Source organism: Mesoplodon mirus, assembly GCF_964341445.2.
Source record: "Mesoplodon mirus genome assembly, chromosome: 16".
Lineage (NCBI taxonomy): Eukaryota > Metazoa > Chordata > Mammalia > Artiodactyla > Ziphiidae > Mesoplodon > Mesoplodon mirus.
In genome coordinates, this window is record NC_138992.1 from 36,816,662 (window position 1) to 36,840,182 (window position 23,521).

The 23,521-nt window shown below is 39.7% G+C and overlaps 1 protein-coding gene across 2 annotated transcripts in view; it reads left to right on the plus strand.

The window, feature by feature from the left end:
- Nucleotides 1-23,521, plus strand: part of NIPAL2 (NIPA like domain containing 2) — a 71,880-nt gene that overhangs the window by 26,341 nt on the left and 22,018 nt on the right. Inside the window, exons 4-5 of one of the 2 annotated variants that reach the window (XM_082601433.1) lie at nt 11,454-11,513; nt 21,177-21,298. In XM_082601433.1, the coding sequence (XP_082457559.1) occupies nt 11,454-11,513; nt 21,177-21,298 (182 nt within the window). The remainder of the gene's footprint in view (nt 1-11,453; nt 11,514-21,176; nt 21,299-23,521) is intronic. The other variant, XM_082601432.1, reaches the window with a different exon arrangement.

Sequence of the window (23,521 nt, forward strand, 5' to 3'; positions counted from 1 at the left end):
CACAAGCAGTCACAGCATCCTAGAGACTCAAACAGGGTAGATAACTGGCTGGTGCCTGCAGTTGGGAGTGGATAATGGGGAGTGATCCTGGTGTATAGGCGGATCTGAATTCCCAAGCCTGGGTCCAGCTTTTGGAGAAAGAGGATCAGAGCCCTTGTATCCTTGTATCACCTTATACTTTTACGCTCTTTTTCTCACTGAAGGGCTTCCTCAGTGAATAATAGGACAAAAGCTTATTCTGACTAAAATGCTGGTTATATGCTGGCAGTATGATTAATTCTAGATGTTGACTTGTGTTTGTTTTTCCATTAATTAAGAAAGCTTAAGGGATGGTTTTTCAATTTCGTCTAAAGCCTCGGCTGGATACTCTTCTACAGGGCAGTAGAATGGTGAAGAGTGCAAGCTCTAAGACCACACTGCCAGCCTTCAGATCTCAGTTCTGCCCCTGGAAAGCTCTGCGACCTTGGGCAAGTTATTTAAATGGGTATATGCCTCAGCTCCCTAATCTGTAAAGTGGGGAAAAAAATAGTTCTTACCTCAGAAGTTGTCATGGGGAAGAATTGAGTAAACACAAACACTTAAGAACGGTGTAGGATACATAGTGCAGTGTTGGATACATAGTGCAGTGACAACTAGCCATTGTCACTGTGATTTATAATCATTATTAAAAAGAAACAAAGTACTTTATTCTTTTTTTGAATTTATTTATTTTTGGCTGCATTGGGTCTTCGTTGCTGCGCGAAGGCTTTCTCTAGTTGCGGCGAACGGGGGCTACCCTTTGTTGCGGTGCACGGGCTTCTCATTGCAATGGCTTCTCTTCTTGGGGAGCTCGGGTTCTAGGCGCGCGGCCTTCAGTAGTTGTGGCTCATGGGCTCTAGAGCGCAGGCTCAGTAGTTGTGGCGCACGGGCTTAGTTGCTCTGCAGCATGTAGGATCTTCCTGGGCCAGGGCTCGAACCCGTGTGCCCTGCATTGGCAGGCGGATTCTTAACCACTGCGCCACCAGGGAAGTCCAGTACTTTATTCTTTATAACGGAGTTTACTTCCATGCCCCTGAAGGTAGCTGGTGGTTAAATTATCTAAAATGGATGAACCACTTCAAGAAATGCTTTTTATTGTTCTTATCCATGCAGTAATTAATTCTCAGGGAGCAGAAATGTAGGCTCTTCACAGCTCATTTGTTCAGCCATTAAGCAGCATTTACCCTTTGACTTCTCCACATATTCCCCACCAAAACGTGTTGGAAAATACCAAAACTTCCAAATAACCTACCAATACCGAATACATTTAAAAAACAGACACAGAAATTTGTCCAAGGAAAAACATAGCAGTCTGAGACATGCGTGCAACTTTCTGTCTTCTTGCTCTGGCTTCAAAGCACTTTTGTTCACTTGCTAATTAACTTCAGAGAGGCTTTCAGGTCTAACTGCAATTTGAGAAAGTGTTTTCTGAGAAACTAGTTATTATACCAGAAATCCAATAAAAAGAAATAAGTTGGGTATTCTGAGGAGTTTGTAATAAAATTTTAAACTACTGCTAATCTTTCCTGTCCCACTTCCCCAGGAGGCCTTTCTGGGCTTCTACACTAAATTAAACAGGCTTATTCTCCGCTCCCTAAGCACCCTACACGGGCCCTCTGCTCAGCTATTTGGTGCCTTTTTGTGAATTAGAAAAAGGCATCCTTTCTCATGATACTCTATTTCTGTCTGTCTGTCTGCAAGTTATCGTAATACAATAATTTCATTAGAGCAGGACACTCTGGTGCCATCTGTCAGAAAATTGTCCTGAGAACTATACAAGTCACCAAGATCTGACATGTGGGTGATACCCCCTCAGGTGCAGTGTATTTGTGCAGTGCACAACCTGCTCAACTGCATGTAGCAGTCTTGGTCCTATACTTCCCCTTTGGCAACTCTCATCATGTTCACAATGACATATTTAATGCATTCTGGCCATTCAGCTGAGACCCAGGAGACTGGTGACTGTGTGTGCCTGCTGTCTGCTCTTTCCAGGAGAGCATGGTGCAGGAAATCACACAATACAGCCTCACAGAATTGGTTTGAGTTTGAATTTTGATAAAATGAGGATTCGGCATTCTAAGATGCTCTGTTCTAGGATGCTGGACGAGAAGGGTTCTGTTCTGTTCTAGGGTGTTGTTTAAAATATTTCAATTCCCAATGAAGCACAATGGCTAAACATTTCATTGAAAAGAACTTGTGAATACTCACTCCTGTAAATATTTAAAGGTTTATAAACTTGTCCTTTGGGGGGGTTGAGTTATATTATTTGTGTATCTACAAAGCATGACTTTACATTTAATGTTTTCATTTTTCTGTTCATCCCCATCACTGTGATCTGTGCTATGCGTCAACATTGAGATGATTAAAAATAATAAAGTTATCAACAATCCAAAGAGTTGAAGCCACAAAAAATTAAAAGAGGTTCGTGGTAGACCTTTGTCAGCATAAAACTGACTTGGCTAGGGGTGGCAAAGGAATGGGATATTTAGGGAGATTATTGCAGGGGCAGGGAGGGTGGGAGAAATAAAACATAATAGAGGACTTCCCTGGTGGCGCAGTGGTTAAGATCTGCCTGCCAATGCAGGGCACATGGGTTCAAGCCCTGGTCCGGGAAGATCCCACATGCCGCAGAGCAGCTAAGCCCATGAGCCACAACTACTGAGCCCATGTGCCACAACTACTGAAGCCCACGTGCCTAGAGCCCATGCTCCACAACAAGAGAAGCCACGGCAATGAGAAGCCCATGCACCGCAACGAAGAGCAGCCCCTGCTCACCGCAACTAGAGAAAGCCCGTGCAGCAACAAAGATCCAACACAGTCAAAAATAAATAAATAAATTTATAAACAAAACAAAAAAAATGTGATGGACATTTTTCAGTTCTATACCTCTGAGTATATTGATTTAAAGTAATTAGAAAAGAGTTCAGAGAATATATCACCTTTTTCCAAGTTAAATTCAGGCAACAGTTTAGAAATAGTTAAAGATAAGAAACTAATATTGAATGAGCATCCACCTTGCCAGGTACTGTATGAAACATACAACCTTGTTATTTTACCTAATTACTGCTCAGATGAATAGAAGTGAGTAATAAGTAGGTTAAATTTGAGATGAATTATATGAGATCAATCACTTGGAATTTTATATGGAATGATAAAATTAATAGCAGTGAAGGTCTCCTTGGCCCTGGAATACTTTCCTAAGAGAAGTAGTCACCCTGTGACTGGGCTAATTTGAATTAAGGCTGGAAAGCTGACTGCACTGTGAGAATGAGGCAGATGACTGGTAAGTCTTTTCCATCTCTCATTTTCCCTAACATGCTGGCTTGTGCTCAAATTGAAATTCATGATGTGGAATATACATTGTTTCGTGTATTTCTGTGTGCCATTATAAAGCTGTAAGCTGAAATGTGTCTGTATTCCATTAAATGATGGTCATAGCACAGCCAGAAAGCCCTGGTGAGGCCTTTTGGAATTCCAGAGAAGTCATCTCAAGCAGAAACTTTGGTCTCCAAGATTTTTATTAGAAACAAATGAAAGAAAACATAAACAGGCCAATGAGCAAGTGACCTGTAGTGTTCCACAAACCTCGATGCTGTGGATTCTCTCAGTCCTTTAGCCCCCTGTGCTTGATGCCAGCCTGGATGAAGTCACTGGAGCTCTAAACCTCACGGGCTGCCTGTGATAGTGGCACTTTACATGGACGTTTATTTTAATGTTGGAAATATGCAGAAAATATCCCTTTTCTCAGTGGCTTGCTGGGTTGTCTGCCTTAGCACATTTGTCTCAAAACCAGCCTAAATAAGATGTGTGAAATAAATCTCTGAAGTTCTCATTTTGTGTCTGCTCATGCACCCTCAGCTGAAAGCATTCCTAAAACCTAAAAAACTTTATTTGAAACATCTTTTCCACCCATCCTTATTTTTGGAGAACGCCACAGAGTATTTCTAAAGAAATTGCTAATGATGATGTAATGCACTATTACATTTATAATACAGAGTTAATCCTGTCAGTGACAGTATTTTTACTTTTTTGGACTCCTTTCAATTTAATCACTAATGTACGTCAAGAAAAATGTAGAAAAGAAAAGATTGGGCTTCCCTGGTGGCACAGTGGTTAAGAATCCGCCTGCCAGTGCAGGGGATACAGGTTCGAGCCCTGGTCCGGGAAGATCCCACATGCTGCAGAGCAACTAAGCCCATGCTCCACAACTACGGAGCCTGCGATCTAGAGCCCACGAGCCACAACTACTGAAGCCCGTACACCTAGAGCCCGTGCTCCACAACAAGGAGAAGCCACTGCAATGAGAAGCCCGCACACCACAACGAAGAGTAGGTCCCGCTTGCTGCAACTAGAGAAAACAAGGAAGACCCAACGCAGCCGAAAGTAAATAAATAAATAAATTTATTTTTTAAAAAAGATTATTGTTCTTAATCCAGGTAAATTTCCTCATTTGAAATTATGCACTTTACCTACAATTTCATTACCTTCAATAAATGACAATAGCAATTTTTTCCCTTTTTTAAAATTGAGGTATAGTTAATTTACAATGTTGTGTTAATTTCAAGTGTACAGCAAAGAGATTTAGTTAAATATCTATAATATATACGTATTTTTTTCAGACTCTTTTCCATTATAGGTTATTACAAGATATTGAGTATAGTTCCCTGTGCTATACAGTAGGTCCTTGTTGTTTACCTGTTTTATATATAGTAGTGTGTACATGTTAATCCCAAACTCCTAATTTATCTCTTCTACCCCCTGCCCCCTGCTATTCCTTTGTTTGTTTTCTATGTCTGTGAATCTATTTCTGTTTTATAAATAATTTCATTTGTATCATTTTTTTTAGATTCCACAAATAAGTGATAACATACAATATTTGTCTTTCTGTTTCTGATTTACTTCACTTAATTTGATAATCTCTAGGTCCATCCATGTTGCTGCAAATGGCATTATTTCATTCTTTCTATGGCTGAGTAATATTCCATTGTATATATATACCACATCTTCTTTATCCATTCATCTGTTGATGGACATTTAGGTTGCTTCCACATCTTGTCTATTGTGAATAGTGCTGCTATGAACATGGGTGTACACGTATCTCTTTGAATTATAGTTTCGTCTGGAAGTATGCCCAGGAGTGGGATTGCTGGATCACATGGCAACTCTATTTTTAGTTTTTAAGGAACCTCCATACTGTTCTCCGTAGTGGCTGTACCAATTTACATTCCCATCAACAGTGTAGGAAGGTAGGAGGCTTCCTTTTTCTCCACACCCTCTAGCTATTTTTTAATTAACATGAATTACTGGACACTTTCATTCCTGCCAATATGGATGGTAGGACAACTTTTCTCTCTATGAAGAAACATTTTTCAAAGTGTCACATCCTCAGATTTTCAAATCCTAATTCCGTGGAATTCACTGTAATTGACATACTTTTCCCCTCCAATTCTACAACTAATGGGGAACGGTCATTTTGGAGAAGTCAGTACCTCAAAACGGCTAGAGTTGATTGAGCCCGTGAGCACACTCAGCGTGTCCATGTGCTTGAAGCTTGATTGTGACTGACATGAAAGTGCTTTTGTGGTTTGCTTTTCAGCAGTACAATAAAGTTGCCATTATAAGTGGTCAGAAACCACAAGCCAGATATTTACATGTGAGTATCTGTTTGTAGTATTATTATATAAATATGTTCTTTTCATGTCATGGGTTCTTTTTTTTATAAAAGAGTGCTTTCTTTACTACTTTGTCTTCTACTTTCCTATATTATAAACATATACCCTACTTTCTCTTCAGATCATAGAGGTTAAACAATAAATTGAATATTCAGGCAGGAAAATTGATGAAATTTTCATTTGCGGACTAGATCAGAGTTTACAAACTGGTGGCCTGTAGACCAGATCTGGCCACTGTTGTGTTTTGTTTGGCTCAAAGAATGTATTTTAAAAATACAAATTAATTTCCCATGTTTAAAAATTGGATAGTGATACACAAAAACTGGATTTTTGTCTTAAAGTATCAGATTTGGTAACACTGGACTTGCAGTTGGCTAGGGCTGAATTCTGGCTGCCGCCTTTCAATGATCTTGTGCACGCCAGGTCACCACGGCTCCACAGCCCCTCATCGCTACAGCCCACCACCCTCATTATTCTTTCTTCTTTAGAGGATTACCTAACTGGCCCCTGGAGGCATTTGAGTTTGTGACCTGTGGACCAAAGGTTTTTTTCTTTCCAGCTTTATCAGATAAGAATATCATATCCATAATCACCTTTAAGTAAAGTGTAATTGATTTTTTAAACTTTGGATTAAATTTGTCTTTTTAGAAGTGGTCATAAAAGGGTAAAAAATGGAGGGAAGTAAATAAATGTGAACAAAATCATTTAAAAATAGCCATACCATAACACATTTAAATAGTTACTGAAGTCTCTTCTGTGCTCTTAAACCTTTAATAAAAAAAATTATTATTTGGGGAGAAAGGGAATTTAAGTAAAATGTGCACATATATCTTAATGTTGAAAATTGAAAAAAGGAATGCCAATTTACCTGTTATTCTACAGACACAAAAATCTAAACTCACATGTAAAAGTCTACCCTTGAGTTTAATTGCTAACATATAGAAAGTTGATGCTTAACTTCTGGTTTACTAATCCCCATTAGTAGCTATTACAGAAGATAATCTAAATCAAGTTTGTACATCCTATCTGAATTCTCATATGCCAACTCTTGACCACATTAAGGTAAGTAACTCTTCCATAATTACAGCCAGCTCTTGTGATGTCAGAGTGGAGGTGAATGAAGAACAAACTAAGGTTTATTCCTACGTAGATCAGGAAGCATTAGGGAGCTCAACATCAGGGCACATGTCTACCCTTGGGACTGGCACCTCCCCCATGCCTGAACCTCGTTCAGCTGAAGCCACGGGGATCTTGCTAGGCCTCTATCTGTTTTCATCTAGAAATCCGAATCAGAATGCCCAAGTGTAAGTTTCCTTGTATCAACCTTGACAGGAAATCGTCTCCATTCTGGTTGTTAAACCAAGTGACATTTAATGGCTGAAAAGAGTATAGATGACTCACCAGTAGGAGTCAGTCCATTATAATTGTTGTTGAGATTCTCCTGACCATAAAGTATTATGATGAAGGCCAAGTGACTACCTTAATACACTGCCTCATGGAAGCACTCTTTTGAACCAAAGAAAATACTAGAAGAAACTTTTTTGTCCTTTCCTCTTACAGTAGTATTCCTACTATATTTTTTTAATTGATCATTTCTTTCTTTTTTTATATTTATTTATTTACTTTCTTTTGGTGGGAGCGGGCTGCATCAGGTCTAGTTGCGGCATGCGGGGTCTTCATTGAGGCATGTGGGATCTTTCATCGCGGCTCGGGCTCTTTGTTGTGGTGCACAGGCTTCTATCTAGTTGTGGCGCACGGGCACCAGGGTGCGTGGGCTTTGTAGTTTGCGGCACACCGGCTCTCTAGTTGAGGCGCGCGGGCTCAGTAGTTGTGGAGCGTGGGCTTAGTTGCCCCATGGCATGTGGGATCTTAGTTACCCAACCAGGGATCGAACCTGTGTCCCCTGCATTGGAAGGCGGGTTCTTTACCACTGGACCACCAGGGAAGTCCCCCTACTATATATTTTTCCCCATAACCACTGTTTGAATTTTGGTATGTTATCTTTCATATGCTACCTTTTACCTTTTTTTTTTTAATGCATTATGATCATTGTGGTCACAATGCCTCTGAAGTCACTGTGTTCACTGTGGAACGAATTTAACTCCAGTGTCCAGGATCGTGCTGTATAGACTAGTGTCTGGGAGCACTTTCTGTGTAGACCCATGTCCTGTGAAGGCCAGGATGGAAAAGGATTCATGAACCTCTGCCCAAATATGCCTGCAGTCAAAAATGTACACAAGGGCTTCCCTGGTGGCGCAGTGGTTGAGAGTCCGCCTGCCGATGCAGGGGACACGGGTTCATGCCCTGGTCCGGGAAGATCCCACATGCCGCGGAGCGGTTGGGCCCGTGAGCCATGGCCGCTGAGCCTGCACGTCCGGAGCCTGTGCTCCGCAACGGGAGAGGCCACAACAGTGAGAGGCCCGCGTACCGCAAAAAAAAAAAAAAAAAAAAAAAAAATGTACATAAAACTCTGAGTGCTGAAGTTAGTGCTCAGTGGTAAACTATAGTTTAATAAGTTACAAGTGTGTTCTGTTTTAATGCTTTTGAACTATTGATCTTGAAATACTCTATTTTTAAATATTAAATTTTACTATAGGAATAAAAGTGTAATAGTTTTTCCCCCCTTGTACATGTTTATTAGGCATTGGTTGCTGATGTAGCAACAACTAGACAGGGTTGAGTTTGACAGATCTCTGATTGCAAATATATATGGGAGCACTTCAGTTTATTTATTTTTTCTCATTTAAAAAATTTACTTCTGTTCTTAGAAGTAATGTTATTAGCTGTTGCTCAGAAGCTGTCTTTTTCTCAGCACAGCTCTCATTTTAACCATGTTTCGCAAGGTAAATGAGTTATAAGTAGATGTATCTTAATAGAATGTTCTTTTTTATTACTTTCTTTGATAGATATACCTATTCTCTTATCTAAAAATTTTGTAGAAAATCACGTTCTCTTAAAACTTAAAAAAAATGCATCAGACATATAAATTCTTTCAGAAAGTAAAGGTAGCGTATTTATGTTTCATAAAACTCTATTTTATGGCAATTGATATAATTTGATGCTTATGGTATATTTCAAGTTTATTGTTACCAGTCATGTCCTTTTTGCTTTCAGCAGTGAAATTATCTCCTACATAACATACTTCCCTCTTCCTTCTGAAAGTGAAATTATTTATGAGATGGTGGCTTAGCAACAAGAAGAGAAGGAAAATGATGCCTTTCTTACTCCACGGGAGAAATGGAGTGTCGGGTACTAGAAAGAGTTCTGGACTGGAATGAGGAAATATGCATGCTGGTTCCAGCTGTGCTGTAATATAAATGTTTGTTAGATGAATGGATCAGTTTCTTTGGACCTCAGTTTCCCAATTATAAAGTTTAGAACCTAGAGTAGATTATCTCTCTGTCTACTATTAGCTCTAAAATTTCCTTATTCCATGTAAGCAATGTCTACCTTCTTACTGGAATCCTTTGCTGTGAAATGGTCAGTTCAAGTATTGTTATAATGGAATGCGTTTGGTATGTGTTAGTGTAATGATACTTCACCTATTTTTTGTTGTTAATCTATCTCCCTCCGCTTGAAAACATTCCTTACCTAATTACACAGGAAGTCAGTAATGGGAGTTGGGAGTGAGGTCTTGATTTTTATACCTTTTCTAATGCTCTAATATGTGAAATTAGTTTCTATGAATTATTTGGTCCAAATCTGAAATAGAAATTTATCATACATTTTTATGCTTGTCCCAAACTCAATTCTTAATGTAACGGGCTACATATCTATACATTAATTTATCTTCAGAAAGTATTGCTTTAATGTTTTAAAGCCATGCCACACAATAAACTCATGCTTGGTGGACATTTCCCATGCTCTGTTTATTTTGTGTGAAGCCCGCATTCCTATAAATAACCTGCTCAGGAAAAATTTGCAAGGACATTGCTCAACTTGAATGAGAGAGAGCTAGGTTGAAAAAAAGATGGAAAAAACATATGTGGATTCCAGCTTATCTTGAATGAGTGTTCTGGCGTGGATTTTTTTATTTTGTTTTAAATCAATTGCCAGAGCACCAGATATAGTTCCATTCAAGCTTAACTGATTTAATGTATCATAATTCAGATTCATTAAAATTATATCTATGAAGAATTTTTAATGACATGGCAAATGGTAATATAGTAACTGAGGAAACTGAGAAAAGAAATTTTGCCTTACAGTTTGATCTCAACCAGAGGGAAATAAACACACAAACATATTAACTGTGGTTCTTGCCTAGATGATGAAATTATTTTATAATGGTTTTTCTTTCTGTATTTTTGCTTTAAAAAAAATAAGAAATTCAACTAATAGTTTTTGTCAAATATTTAAAATACAAATAATGTTGTGGGTTTTTGTTTTTTGTTTTCGTATTATTGCAAATTTGGATCTTCCCTTGCCTCTACTCATGACTCATTAAGAGGAACAGCTCAGATTCAACTTACCCCACACACACCTGAGGCCATAGCAGTAGGTCATGGCACAGTTGTGAGGCTGAGGTTTCAGTAGCCTCAATAATGGGAAAGAGGGTCTTCAACATCACAAGGGTCAGCAAATGCAGGAGATCCCATCAACACTTTTATTTATGTGCTGAGCACTAACTACACATGGGAGATCTTCAAAGAATAAGGCATATCTCAGAGTAAAAGGAACTGATAACCTTTTGCAGGAGACAGGCAAAAAAAATCCTAAGTGTAACAAAAAAGTTATATATTATAAGGGATAATCACACATATGGGTGGAGTGGTCCACTCAGTCAGGGGGAATCCAGAGGTGATGCTTGAGTCTAGAGTTGGGTGAAAGGATGGAGGCAGAGTTGCCCAGGGAATAGCTTGTATAAAAGTCCTTTAGCATGAAACTCAATGGGGGTTCTGGGAGTTATGATTATTTTAGTAAGAGTGGACATAGAATATAAAAGAGATCAAGGGCAAACGTGGCAAGGAAATTGTCAGGAGTAAAATCACGGCTGTCTTTGAATGTCATGCTTAGTAGTTTGGCCTTTGTCTCTGGGTGGCTAGAAGCCATTAACAGGTTTTAAAGCTGTGGTTTTACATTAGATTTCCATTTTAGAAAGATGACTCCTAGTGCTGTGGGGAAGGGGTAGTGAAATGGGAGGCTCCAGAGGGAAGCTACTTTAATGGTCTAAGCCTGAGGTGAAGCTGACCTGAACCATGACAAGGGAGTGAAGAGGGGATGGACTTGAGAGACAGTGAAATCCAGACTTAACAGACCCAGGGGCCTGTTGGATGTGTGGTGTGAAGGAGAGGGGATACCAGGAGGAGTCTTAGGATCCTGGTGCTCGATAGAGGTACCACTGGAATAGGGATTATGGGAGGAGATGATGGGAAATAATGTTTCCGTTTGGAATATATTTAAAGTTAAGACTTCCTCCTTTTCATCCTTTCTTCTTTCCTTCCCTTCTATCTCTTTCTGCCTTTCCCTTCCTTCCTTCCTTCCTTCCTCTTCTCTACATTCATTCATTTAGTAAACTCTTATTAAGCCCTCACTGTATACCATGCACTATCCCAGTCACTGTCGTAGGTTCATTGTAAGCCAGGCCAATTTCCATGAATCCTCAACCATGAGGGGCAAGAGGCCATCTTCACAGCCCCAGCCACCAGGTGTCTCTGACCAGGACACAGCTCGTCAGGCCTAAGACTACTTCACTCCTTTCAAATGGCATTGCATAATATATGTTTTTATATTTGGAACCACCACTAATGGCCATTTTCTTTCTAGGTAGTGCCATTATTTCTGTTATGTTTCTGAAAGAAAATTTGAGAGCCTCAGATTTACTAGGTAAGTAATTATTTAATTCATGTAATTAAAACACTGCTTGATGAGGAAATAAATAATCCTATCCAATAAAAATATGTGTTTTAAAAACAGGAAACAAATTACTGAAATGGATATAGTCTCATCTAGAGGCGAACATTATTCTATCTTGGAACTGCCATCTGCTCTTTGACAAGAAATACGTGCACCTTCATTATACCCTCTGCCCATGCCATTGACCACAGTAAATCATTATTTTACAGTATTATTATTATGACTGTTACGAAATTTTTATGAACATAATAAAATCCAAGAAAACATCTGTGTTACCTAATAGAGTATTCCACTTCATAGGACATATTTGATAGATTGTTGTATGAAAGTACTACATAAAAATGAAAACCACATACAAAAATTAGATACACCAAATAACTGCCTAATTCCTATTTAGCCCTTTCCAAAAGTAACATAGAATGTTGATCTTCAAAATTTTATTTAGAAATACAGCTATTAATGGAAAATCACAGTAGCCTTCCTGGCTGTAAAAGATTTCCGCTATATGGCAAAGCCATCACATATTGATTGTATCTTCTACCTCTAGTTGGAAATATCATTAGTGAGAAGAATTATAGAGCTTCATATTTTCTTCCTTGACAAAATCCTGTCTGAATTACTGCTGACATATGATAATGAGTATAATACTTTAGAAACTTTAAATAAATCTATGTCTACTTGGTTCCAAAGAGATCATTTTTAAAAATTTTTGAGCTTAAATGTGACACCAGTGTTGGTATGTTGAACATTTGTTTCCCTGATCATGTTTCCCTTGAGCCTAGTGTCTTGAAAGAGTTTTCACTTTTTCTTTTTCCTCCTTGGTTTGATTCTGCTAGTAGAGTTTTTAGTCAACATTGTCAAATTTTCATGGTTAAAATGTTTTTCCAAATGCATTCATATGTGAATTCAAATATATTATTTTTCTGTACTCTTTTTTCGTATTATGTTTATGGACTCATTTGGGGAAGTTGTGTGGAATCAGAAATAAGAATGAGCAATGCCTGAGTTTTATAGATTAAAACAATTAGATCCTACATTATGTTTCTCATTTATCAAATGTCTTAGGGAAACTTTAAATCATTTAATCTAACATATGTCATCTTTTGTAGTTAATGGTTGGTTAATGTTTAAATAAATGTAAGGTATTTAATGAGGTAATACAGATGGATGTAAAGGAAAACTTGCCAATTATCATGAACCCTTGTGATGAAAAGATGATTAAGACAGAATCCCTGCCTTCAGATAATACAGTCAATGATAAACTATATACAAGAACACATTTTTTAAAAGCAGAAGATAATAGGTATCATAATGCCTTGAGCCTTTAGTTTAGAGCAGGGTTTCTTAACCTCAGCACTACTAATATTTTAGGCTGGATAATTCTTCATCCTAGGGGGCTGTCCTGTGCGTTGTAGGGTGTTCAGCAGCATCCCTTTTGACCTTTACCCAGTAGATGCCAGTAGCACACTTTGCCCCAGTTATGACTACCAAAAATGACTTCAAACACTGTCAAATCTCCCCTGGGGGGCAAAATTGCCTCCAGTTGAGAACCACTGGTTTAGAATAAAGAGAGATTACTCTAGCTGGGAAGCTCAGAGAGAATTTTCTACAGCAGAGGTACCATTTGAATCAGTTCTGACAGCTGAATAGGACAGACATGGGCCACATCCAAGCATTTGGAGAACGACATACAGAGGGAATAACACGAGAAGTGTTGACAAAGGTACAAAAAAGTAAGGCAAGTTTCTATGTAATACCGTACTACAACCACTGCCAATGAGGATTAGGGAAAAAATTAAGGAAAGTCATAACTATAGAAAGTGAAGAAACACAAGTATCAATAGGTGCCAATGATTTGATTTTTTTTTTTTTTTCGGTACGCGGGCCTCTCACTGTTGTGGCCTCTCCTGTTGCGGAGCACGGGCTCCGGACGCGCAGGCTCAGCGGCCATGGCTCACAGGCCCAGCCGCTCCGCGGCATGTGGGATCTTCCCGGACCGGGGCACGAACCCGTGTCCCCTGCACCGGCAGGCGGACTCTCAACCACTGCGCCACCAGGGAAGCCCCAATGATTTGATTTTATACTTAGAAAACCCGATCAACTAAACGTTGCTAAAAGCAGTATACTAGCTCGACATCAAAGGATATAAATTAAGCTCACTCTCAAGGGTTCAAATCTGTATTCAACTTCTGCTATCAACTGTGTGGCCAACGTATTACTTAACTTCTCTAAGCCTAAGTTTGCTGACAAATGTAGACGACTGTTTTGGGGGGAGGGGGTTGGTTGTTTTTTGTTTTTTAATTTTTGGCACGTGGCATGCAGCATGCGGAATCTTAGTTCCCCAACCATGGATGGAAGCCGCGCCCCCTGCAGTGGAAGCGTGGAATCTTAACCACTGGACTGCCAGGGAAGTCCCAAGAAGACTGGTTTAAGGGTCTCACTGGATAATTGATACAAGCACTCTGAGAAATGTAAAGCCCTGTTAATACAATTGGTATTATTTCTGTGATCAACTTCATTACCAAGAGGTAATACTAAAACATAAGAAATAGGAAACACACACACATACACATATAACAAAAAAATACACAAACAAAAACCTCTATTAATTCTTTGCTAATTTCTCTTACTTTAATAACAGTCAACATTTATTAAATATTTACCCCTTTCAGGTACTGTGTTTTACATGAACCACCTCATTTAAATGTAGGAACAATCCATTTATAGAACTGATACTTAGGTTAAATAACTTAACCAAGGTCAAATAATTAGTCAGTGGTGGACCAGTGTTCTAATAATGGCAGCCTGATTTAACTATAGCATAATGGGTGAGGGTAAGTCTCTAGTGTCAGAGAGCTATGTGACCTTTGCTAAGTTACTTAGTCTCTTTAATTAAGCCTCATTTCCTCAACCTTAAAATGAAGTATTACCTACGTCATAGGATTAATTGAGCTCATGTATATAAATCTCTGAGAACGGGGTCTGTCATGTAATAAGTCCTCAATAATGTCAGCTATTATTATCCTTGTTACTAATACCACCACCCATCACTACTGGTTCATGAGAGGAAACCTTGATTAGGATATTCTAACGAACTTTAGCAATCCAGGTAACATTTCGCACAACTCTGGTTGAGTTTTTTTAGCCTTTTAACTTAATGCTTTTTGAGCAGGGATATATCTGATGTCACATTTGTTTCATACAGTAATTAAAAATGATCAATTCTTGAACCTAGAGTCACAGGAATAAGAAAGGATTTAGTCACCGATTCCATACCCATGCTTCCAACAGCAATATCATACAATTATCATGATCTGAGATGTAATAAGCCATTTCGTGCTTGGGGAAGGACATTTCCCCAACCGTACTCAGTAATGTGTTAAGTCACCTGTATTTTCTTTGGGCCTGTATTGCTGTTGCCTTGAGAAAATTTGGCTCTTTCCATTAAAAGCTAAAAATGTTCTTTTTTTTCTTTACAGGGACTAAAATCAAACAGGGAAAAGAGTAGTTAATGGCATTTTTTGAAAGATTAATGTATAAGCATGCTAAAAACTAAATCGTCAAAATATGCAAAAGAAAATCATTTACTTTTCCCTGCTTCAAGCAAATGAAAGTTTGTTTTTCATGATGGAACAAATGAAGATTTTTTTGGACCATGTGGAAACAAGCTGAATTAATTTATTGCCAAATGTTGCTCTGTGGCTATGAAGCATTTCAGCACTAGCCTCAAAAAATGACCTCACAAAAGCTATGTCTGAAAGGAATCGCCAACTATTATTAACTCAATGACAGGCTTTGGACTGTGCTCTGATTCTTAGTGGATTAATAATTTTAAATTATTTTAATGATTATTTTTCCTCTAAAAAGCACCAAATCTCTCTCCCCTTCAAGCAGCCAAAACTATAGTATTTTCCCCCTCTTCTCCTTTAGTCATCAAAAATACTGAATCTAATAGCCTGTGAGATCCTAGTTGATTTAATCCAGATAGCGTCATCATAAAAAGAAAAATTATAGTCAATTCATCAGCACTCTCCAGAGACCAGTAACTTGATTATTTCAAGTCACCTATAAATGGTTTCCCCAGATAGAATGTCAAGAGATTAATAGTGAGACAAAGACCACCTCCTTCCTTCCTACTCCCACACCAGAGGTCAGCTTGGTTTGAAGCCAGTATCTAGAATACAGATCTAGCCAAACAAACCATCATTTCTGGTTGAGAGGACAGATTGGCTATTTGGTCTTAAAGGTGCCTCAAGAAAGGTAGACTTTCTGATGCTGGATTCAGAACTATTTGGATTCACTATATTAGTGAGACTTCCCAATCCAAGGCTCCTTCAGGATTTAGCTGCCTTCAGCCTGGGGAATCTGGAAAGATTGTACTGAGGGGAAGGCATCCTTTGGTGTTAAAAGGTCCAGTTTATGCTGTGACTCCTGGTAACCCACAAAAGCAATAGCTGGACCCCCATTGATCAGGAGGCATATTGCAGGCTCCAAGAGAACCAGCCAGCAGTGTTGGTTGACATCAGGTTAGCTGAATTTTTAAAACTCTTAAGGCTACCAGAAGTCAGGTCAAGCCAGATTCCAGAAGCTAGCTAAAAGGCAGTTAACACTAGCTGGCATTGAGCCGGAGAGTGAGGACAAAATTAAAGGAGATTTCAGGTTTTACTTAAGGAGAAGGGTGGGCTGGGAAATCAGATGTCAGTTGAGGAAGAACTGTGCAAGTAGACCCTAGAATCCAAGACTTGCACAGGTGAGGAACTCAGCAGGTTGGAGATGCCGGTGAACAGAAGCATAAGAAGAAGCCTGATTCTAGGCTGTTTTCCCTTCCACCGCTTTTATATTTCAACTTCAGTCCACAAGTCTCTATAGGAGACTTTTGCAACAGAACTTCAGTAGCCTCTTGAAACAGAGGCTGCATTCTCACAGCTGGATCCAGTTAAATGTCAGGCATTTCTCAGAGTATAAAACATTCCTCAAAACACTACTTCAGGATGATATAAATGGTCAAATATGTTTAGAAAATATTACAGCCATATCCTCCCTAAGGAGATTCACAATGAACACTAACACATTGAGGGTCTCAGGGGTCTTCCAGTAAAAGAACTATTTAAGTTGGTTTAACTCATCTCTTTCCAAATAGATGTGACTTGAGACCTTTTTTGGTGGAGAGTCCATCTTATGAAACTGGGTTCTAGGGAACACCAGTTTGGAGACGCTTTTCTAAAGGAACCTCGGGGTCAGTCAGGGGCCCCAGGGACCACTGCCAGGAGGAGTCAGTTCCTTCTATCCCCAGTGGGGATCCTTCATCCAGCCTCAGGTTATGCTCAGTACAACTCCTGGGTGCCACTCGCTGAGACTACAATGTGAAGGACAGCCGTGAGTTGTCCGTTCATCAACTCCGGTCCATTGTGCATACAAGAGGTAGAAGAGTGTAATCACTGAGAATAAGTTACCTAGGTTCCAATGCAAGCTCTCCACTTAGCTAGAAAATCCCAGACAAGAGAGTTATTCCCTCTGTGGCTCAATTTTCTCCTTCAATTTTCTCCTGTGTCAAATGTGGCTAGTAATACTTGAACAGTATCCAATGTTATGTATTATATAATACATAATATACATATAGTATATGTTAGTATAGTAACATGGTGGTATAGTTATTTTTTGCAGGCTTTTTTTGTAAGAATTATTATATGTGTATAAAGCATTTAGAATTGTGCTAAGTATTAGCTATTACTATTATAGTTCTTATCATCACATTTCTGTATGACGGTGATCATAATATAACTCTCATGTCAGCCACAATTGTCTACGAAATCTATAGTTTTAAGAACATCACTTAAAAAGAATGATACCTTCCCTTGCCCTCCCAGGATACCTAGTCTATCTACTATAAAGAGCAGGGATGAGTTTGTTTCCCTGCTTTGTACATACGACAGGTTTATAGGAAGAGATTTTGTTAATACTTGTGTACTGTATCAAGCTAAATCTGAAACTCCCATCAGATCATTGTAGACTTTTATGTGACTTGAGTCATATTTGATGAGAAAATGTATTTGCTGCAGGTCTGGGCCTGAGGGTGGTAGATGAGGCCACATCCCTGTAGCGTGGGTCGTATCCAGCATCCCATGGTTGACCCCCACCTGCAGCTTCCCCACTGCTGCCTGACTGCTCCACCTTTGGTCCCCTCCAATAGCCAGCTCTTGGTGCTTTGTGCACCAGTTCCCTGAGGCTGGCAGTGGGGAGCAAACATAGCGCTGGCAGCGTTTCTTCTTCTCTGTGTTATCTCAGTTATGTCTTTTGCTTTCTTTTGCCTTCCTTTAAGACCAGTGGAGAGAAGTCTTCACTAGGCAGTCAGGAGATGCCAGCCAAGTCCTTCCTATCCTGCCCTTCTATTCTCAAATTGAGTTGTTAACCCTGTAGAGACAGCCCCAGGGACAGTCCCTGGTCATCCCTAGACTACAATATTAGAGACACAAGTTTGGATTAAGTTTGAAGCTTGACTCAGATGGTCTTTGACCCTTGGCAGTCAGCATCCTAAGTTGGATCTGTCCCAGGGTCCTTTGTCACATCAGGTCTCCAGATGAGCTTTGAAACATTGCAAAGCCTCTTACAGAGCCAAATTCCTGGAGTCTAGCTGGTATGATAAGTTAATTTGTACCTAGAAATGAGGACACTGCATCACAGAGGGATAAACAACTTGCCTGGGCCCTTCCAGCTAACAGTAGCAGTGAAATTTGAATTCTGTGGAGCGAGTCTCAGCTTGGATTAGACTTCTCCTATCCGAGTCTTGACCTGACATTTAACCATTTCCCTGGGCCAAGGGCATGTCAAGTGCTGCTTTCTTTCCTTTAGGATCTTATACTTCCAGAGTACTCCTTTGGTCAAATGGGCCAACAAAAGGTAAACTAGCAAGTTTTCTAAGTCAGAAATCTGTGCCTTTCAAAAGAGGGAATATCTGTGGCTTTACTGAAATAAAAATAACAGGAACTGATGTTTCATGCCAATTTTAGAAAAAGGTGGGATGCAAATATATTCTACAGAAATTTATTGAAGGACTTGCTAATGGCTACCTTCGACACTTTTAAACACTTACGTTAATGTGCACATGACTCATGAAGCAGAGAGTAAATCACACAGAAAAATAAAAATGACACCAAAGAAACAAGCAAATGGCAGGTAGCAGCTATCCAGAACTGCCTTTGTAAATGTCGGAAGTTGCTGAAATTAAAATTATTAAGAAGAAAGAATGTATGACCTCCTGAGCTGCCACGGAGTTACTCACTAGTCTTGCAGTGACATGAGGTACAGATGAGATAATACATGTGAAAAAGCACTTTGAAAGGATAATTGTAAAACCGTCAGTCATGTTATTTGTTTTTAAGGGGTTTTGGAATGCAGTGAAGACCTACATTGGTGGAAATGGGCACAGTATGCAAATGTGGAAGCAGATGTGAAACAGGGAGGGATGTGTCAGGATGTGAAACAGAGACCATATTGGAAATAACACTGCCTCCACAAAATGGAATACTATGCAGACTCTGAAAGAATGAGGCCGCCCTACATATAATGATGTGAAACATTCTCCAAAGATGTTCTGTTAAGTAGAAAAAAAGCAAAATACAGAAAAATGTGTATAATATGCTACTATCATTTGCATAAAAAACCAAAACACAGGGCTTCCCTGGTGGCGCAGTGGTTGAGAGTCCGCCTGCCGATGCAGGGGACAGGGGTTCGTGCCCGGTCTGGGAAGATCCCACATGCCGCGGAGCGGCTGGGCCCGTGAGCCATGGCCGCTGAGCCTGCGTGTCCGGAGCCTGTGCTCCGCAACGGGAGAGGCCGCAACGGGGAGAGGCCCGCGTACCGCAAAAAAAAAAAAAAAAAAAAAAAACCACACATGCACTCTGACACACACCTGCCTAAAACATATCTGAAAAGAAAACCTCAGGAACCAGCAGCAGTAGCTAACTTTGAGGAGGGGACCTAGTGAGCCCCAAGGGTGTGAGAGAGATTTAACTTTTCACTGATCCCTCTTGTGTGGCTTTTGAATTTTTTACCATACGCGTGTGTTACCCATTCAAAACTAAATGTTCTAAAAAAGAAATTTAATTGACACTAGATACAGTTAGATGAGATAAAGAAATGACTGGCAGAGGAACTCAGTATAGATAAGAAATCTGGATTTCACAAAAGTAAATTGGAAGTCTCTGAGACTTTGAAATTGTATTCAATGCGTTTATTCTACTTTACTATACCAAGTTTAGAAAGGTGTTTTTTTTTAATTCCTTCTTCCTAGAAATGTAACATTGAACAATTATCTTATAAGACCTTTTTTTTTTTTTTCCAAAGAAAGGACAGAGCTGACCAATAATTTTGTCCAGGTTCTTATGTATGGTTTTTATTATTTTCCTTTCATTGAAATGCTTAATAATATATATTGTTTTCTTTTTAAAAATTCTCATTAGAAAATAGCTTTTAAATTGTGTATATGATTTCTGTCTTCACAAAGTATTACAGAATAAATCGTTGCATTAGAGTAAGCTTATTTTATAGCTTCTACAATACCATGAATAGCTATTGTCCAGCTTGTGTAAAAAATCAAATGAATTCTCAGAAACTAGAGTTCAAAACTCTAAGTCATTTGGTTAAGAGCAACAGGAAATTGATGTCTTCCAATTGTGAGATTTTATAGACACACCAAATTGTTTCAGGTTGGAGTGAATGCTGGTTGTAAATTATATACACAACAATGCTGACCTCAATGGTGAAACAGGTTGAATTATGTTTTCATGTGTGCTATCCAGAAAATGCTACATAAACCAGTTTTTCTCAGGCTGCTAATTATTAATAAATAAGCAGTTTTCCATGTTATTTGGAAGGCAAGTCCCCTTCTTCTGTGGCCACTCCTCCCCCACACATTCCCTTCCTCCATTATTACAGTATAAGTAACGTTAAGGTGATGACAGTAACACATTCCTACATAGGTTTATTATGTGGTATTTTACCAAGCTATCCCTGGAATTCTAGATTTTAAATTGGATCAAAGAAATCTTACAGCAGAGTCATCTTTCACCTTTGTTATTTCTGCTAAAAGGACTCCAATAAATGGCAATGATTAAGGTATTCATTTACCAGAGTTTCAAAGTGTAAAATACCTAAGTTTGTGTGTGTAAAGGACCCAAAGATGACTAGGTGCAGAGTAGATCATCATCAGGTGATGGATTTCCCCACTCTCTGGGCTCTGCCATCTAGATCTAGATGGATCTAGCTTCATCGTGCACTTACTGGTCCACGTGGAAACAAACAGCCAGGTTGGATGTGTTTTCATGTCTCCATATGCACGCGTTCTGATCTTCCCCATCTTTGAGGAAAGCTTCTCTGAAGAAGCCAGGATTCATCTGGAACAACAGAGAAAAATCAGAATTTATGTCCTACCACATCCATTCCCTAGCCCTTATCCCCCTTTAAAGGTAATGTCGTCAGGTGAATGCATGATGCTATCTGGGGATGGTTTGATGAATCGTATTTTAATAGACATGGACCTTTACAAGTAATGCTTAGTCTATAGGAAATGTTTACATAAACAAAAAGGCTTAAATGTCCCTTTCAACTTGTTTGTCTTTTCAATTTTATTTAAAGGTATGACACTGGCATTTGCAGGAACATATTTATTGGTGAACTTTGCTCCAAATATAACTCAGGATATCTCTGCAAGAACAGTACAGTATTACGTTGTTGGCTGGCAGTTCATGACCTACGGGGTAAGAATTCTAAAAATTTTACTGTTACAAAGGCAGTATTATCTAGACCACTGGTACACGCAGATGCTGGAAAACTAATATAATCTTTTCTTCTCAGCATTAATATCTCATTAAAATGTAAATATATTTGACCAGTACTAAAGTATTTCAAACACTAAATCAGCAATAAAAGCACCCCCATTTCCCAGGTATTCTGTCCTTGGGGGTGACCTATCACTGGAACAATTTCCACAATTTAATGGAGTTTAATCCGGCAAATTCCAGAGCAACATATTTTAGGACAATTCAGAGTAAAAATAAACAAACAAAAAAACTCTCTTCCCAGGTCAAAGGAAAGTACCTGAAGACACATTTTACTTCCCTGAATTTTATCCAAGATAGGTATTCCCTTCAAAAAAGCTTTCTGGGCTTCCCTGGTGGTGCAGTGGTTGAGAGTCCGCCTGCCAATGCAGGGGACACCGGTTCGTGCCCTGGTCTGGGAAGATCCCACATGCCGCAGAGCGGCTGGGCCCGTGAGCCATGGCCGCTGAGCCTGCGCTTCCGGAGCCTGTGCTCTGCAACGGGAGAGGCCACAATAGTGAGAGGCCCCTGTACCGCAAAAAAAAAAAAAAAAAAAAAAAAGCTTTCTTTGAGACCCATGCAGTAGTCTGTCTTAGGAGAAGCAGACAGCGGGTAGGACAATACTGAGAGATGTGTAAAAGAAAGAACGGAATGAGCTGATGTAGAAATTGGAAGCCACTAATTGGGATATTTTATTTGATGCAATGGCTGTATCCGGTGGGTATAGAGCAGTGGTCCCCAAACTTTTTGGCACCAGGGGCCCGTTTCGTGGAAGACAATTTTTCCACGGAGCGGGGGGTGGGGGTGGGGTTCAGGCAGTAACGCGATGATGGGGAGCGATGGGGAGCGGCAGATGAACCTCCGCTCCCTCTTGCGCCGCTCACCTCCTGCTGTGCAGACCGGTAGAGGTCTGAGGCCCGCGGGCTGGGGACCCCTGGTACAGAGAATGTGATTGAAATGGTTGCTATGTAACTTGTTATGGAAGTCAGTTTAGATTGGAGAATAAGAATATTCTAGGAAGGGCAGGCAGTAAGAAGAAAACTGGGATTGTCTAAATGAGCATTTAACCAAGAGCCGAATTGGTAAAATATCAAGAGTTGTGAATTCAATAAAAATAATCAAAGCACACAGGGTCAAACATTTTTAGGGTTAGGAGTGACCTCAAAAAACTATCTGGTCCAGTGCTCTGCCATTAAAACGGGTAAAATAGTATGATCCTGCTGTGTACCTATTATTTAAACGTGTGACATTGGCATTTGCAGAGACATGGCGAACTTTGCTCTCAGTGTGATATAACTCAGGATATTACAGCAGGAACTGCATGGTATCACACTATGGTGTGGCCCTTCCTAGTCGTATGACAAAAATCCTATTATTTTACCATCTCTGATATACAATTCTGACCACTGGGACACAAGTGTTTATAGGGCTTTTCTTTTTATAGTTTCTCACTGTACTTCTTTCTTTTACTCAACAGAGACACTGTGTAGAAACATTCCTCATACTCTACACTCCCTTTAATAAACTATCCTATTTCCCTTCTAAACACCACCAAAGATTTATCCCCCTCCACTTTCTCAGCTCCTAGTCACTACTCTCTCGTCCTAAGCTAGTAGACCCCTCCCCACGAATTACCAAGTGGAATTGCTTTTTTTGGTCCTGATTCTTCTTGAGCCTTGTGCAGCACTTCCTGATGGTCCACTCTCTTCTCCTTGCATCTTTCTCTTCCCGGGCTTCCTTGGTTTGTTTTCCCTGTTTCCTCTTCCTCCTCTCTGATCAGTCCATCCCAGGCTCTTGGTAGGTAACTCCTTCTCTTCTGCCATCCACTCTTTATCTATTTGTGCTACAAACTCGTCCAGGGTTTTCTAGGGTGATCTCATTGCCCACTCCACCACCATCATTCTCTAGAAAGACTTCCAAATCCAGACCTGCATCTCCTTCCCAGATCTCTTCTAAGCTGCAAAGCTATGTTCTCATCTGTCTACTTATTACTCGTTCCTGCTTGGGTGTTCCATAGATTCCGCAAAAGTAACATCTCAGAAACTGAACTCAATATCTTTTCCCCTAAACTCCCTCCTCTCTTAAATTGGAAGGTTCCCCTTACCCCTGCCGTCCATCAAACTTTAGGATTGGTCTTCCCAATTCAGAGTAGGTTTCCTCAGG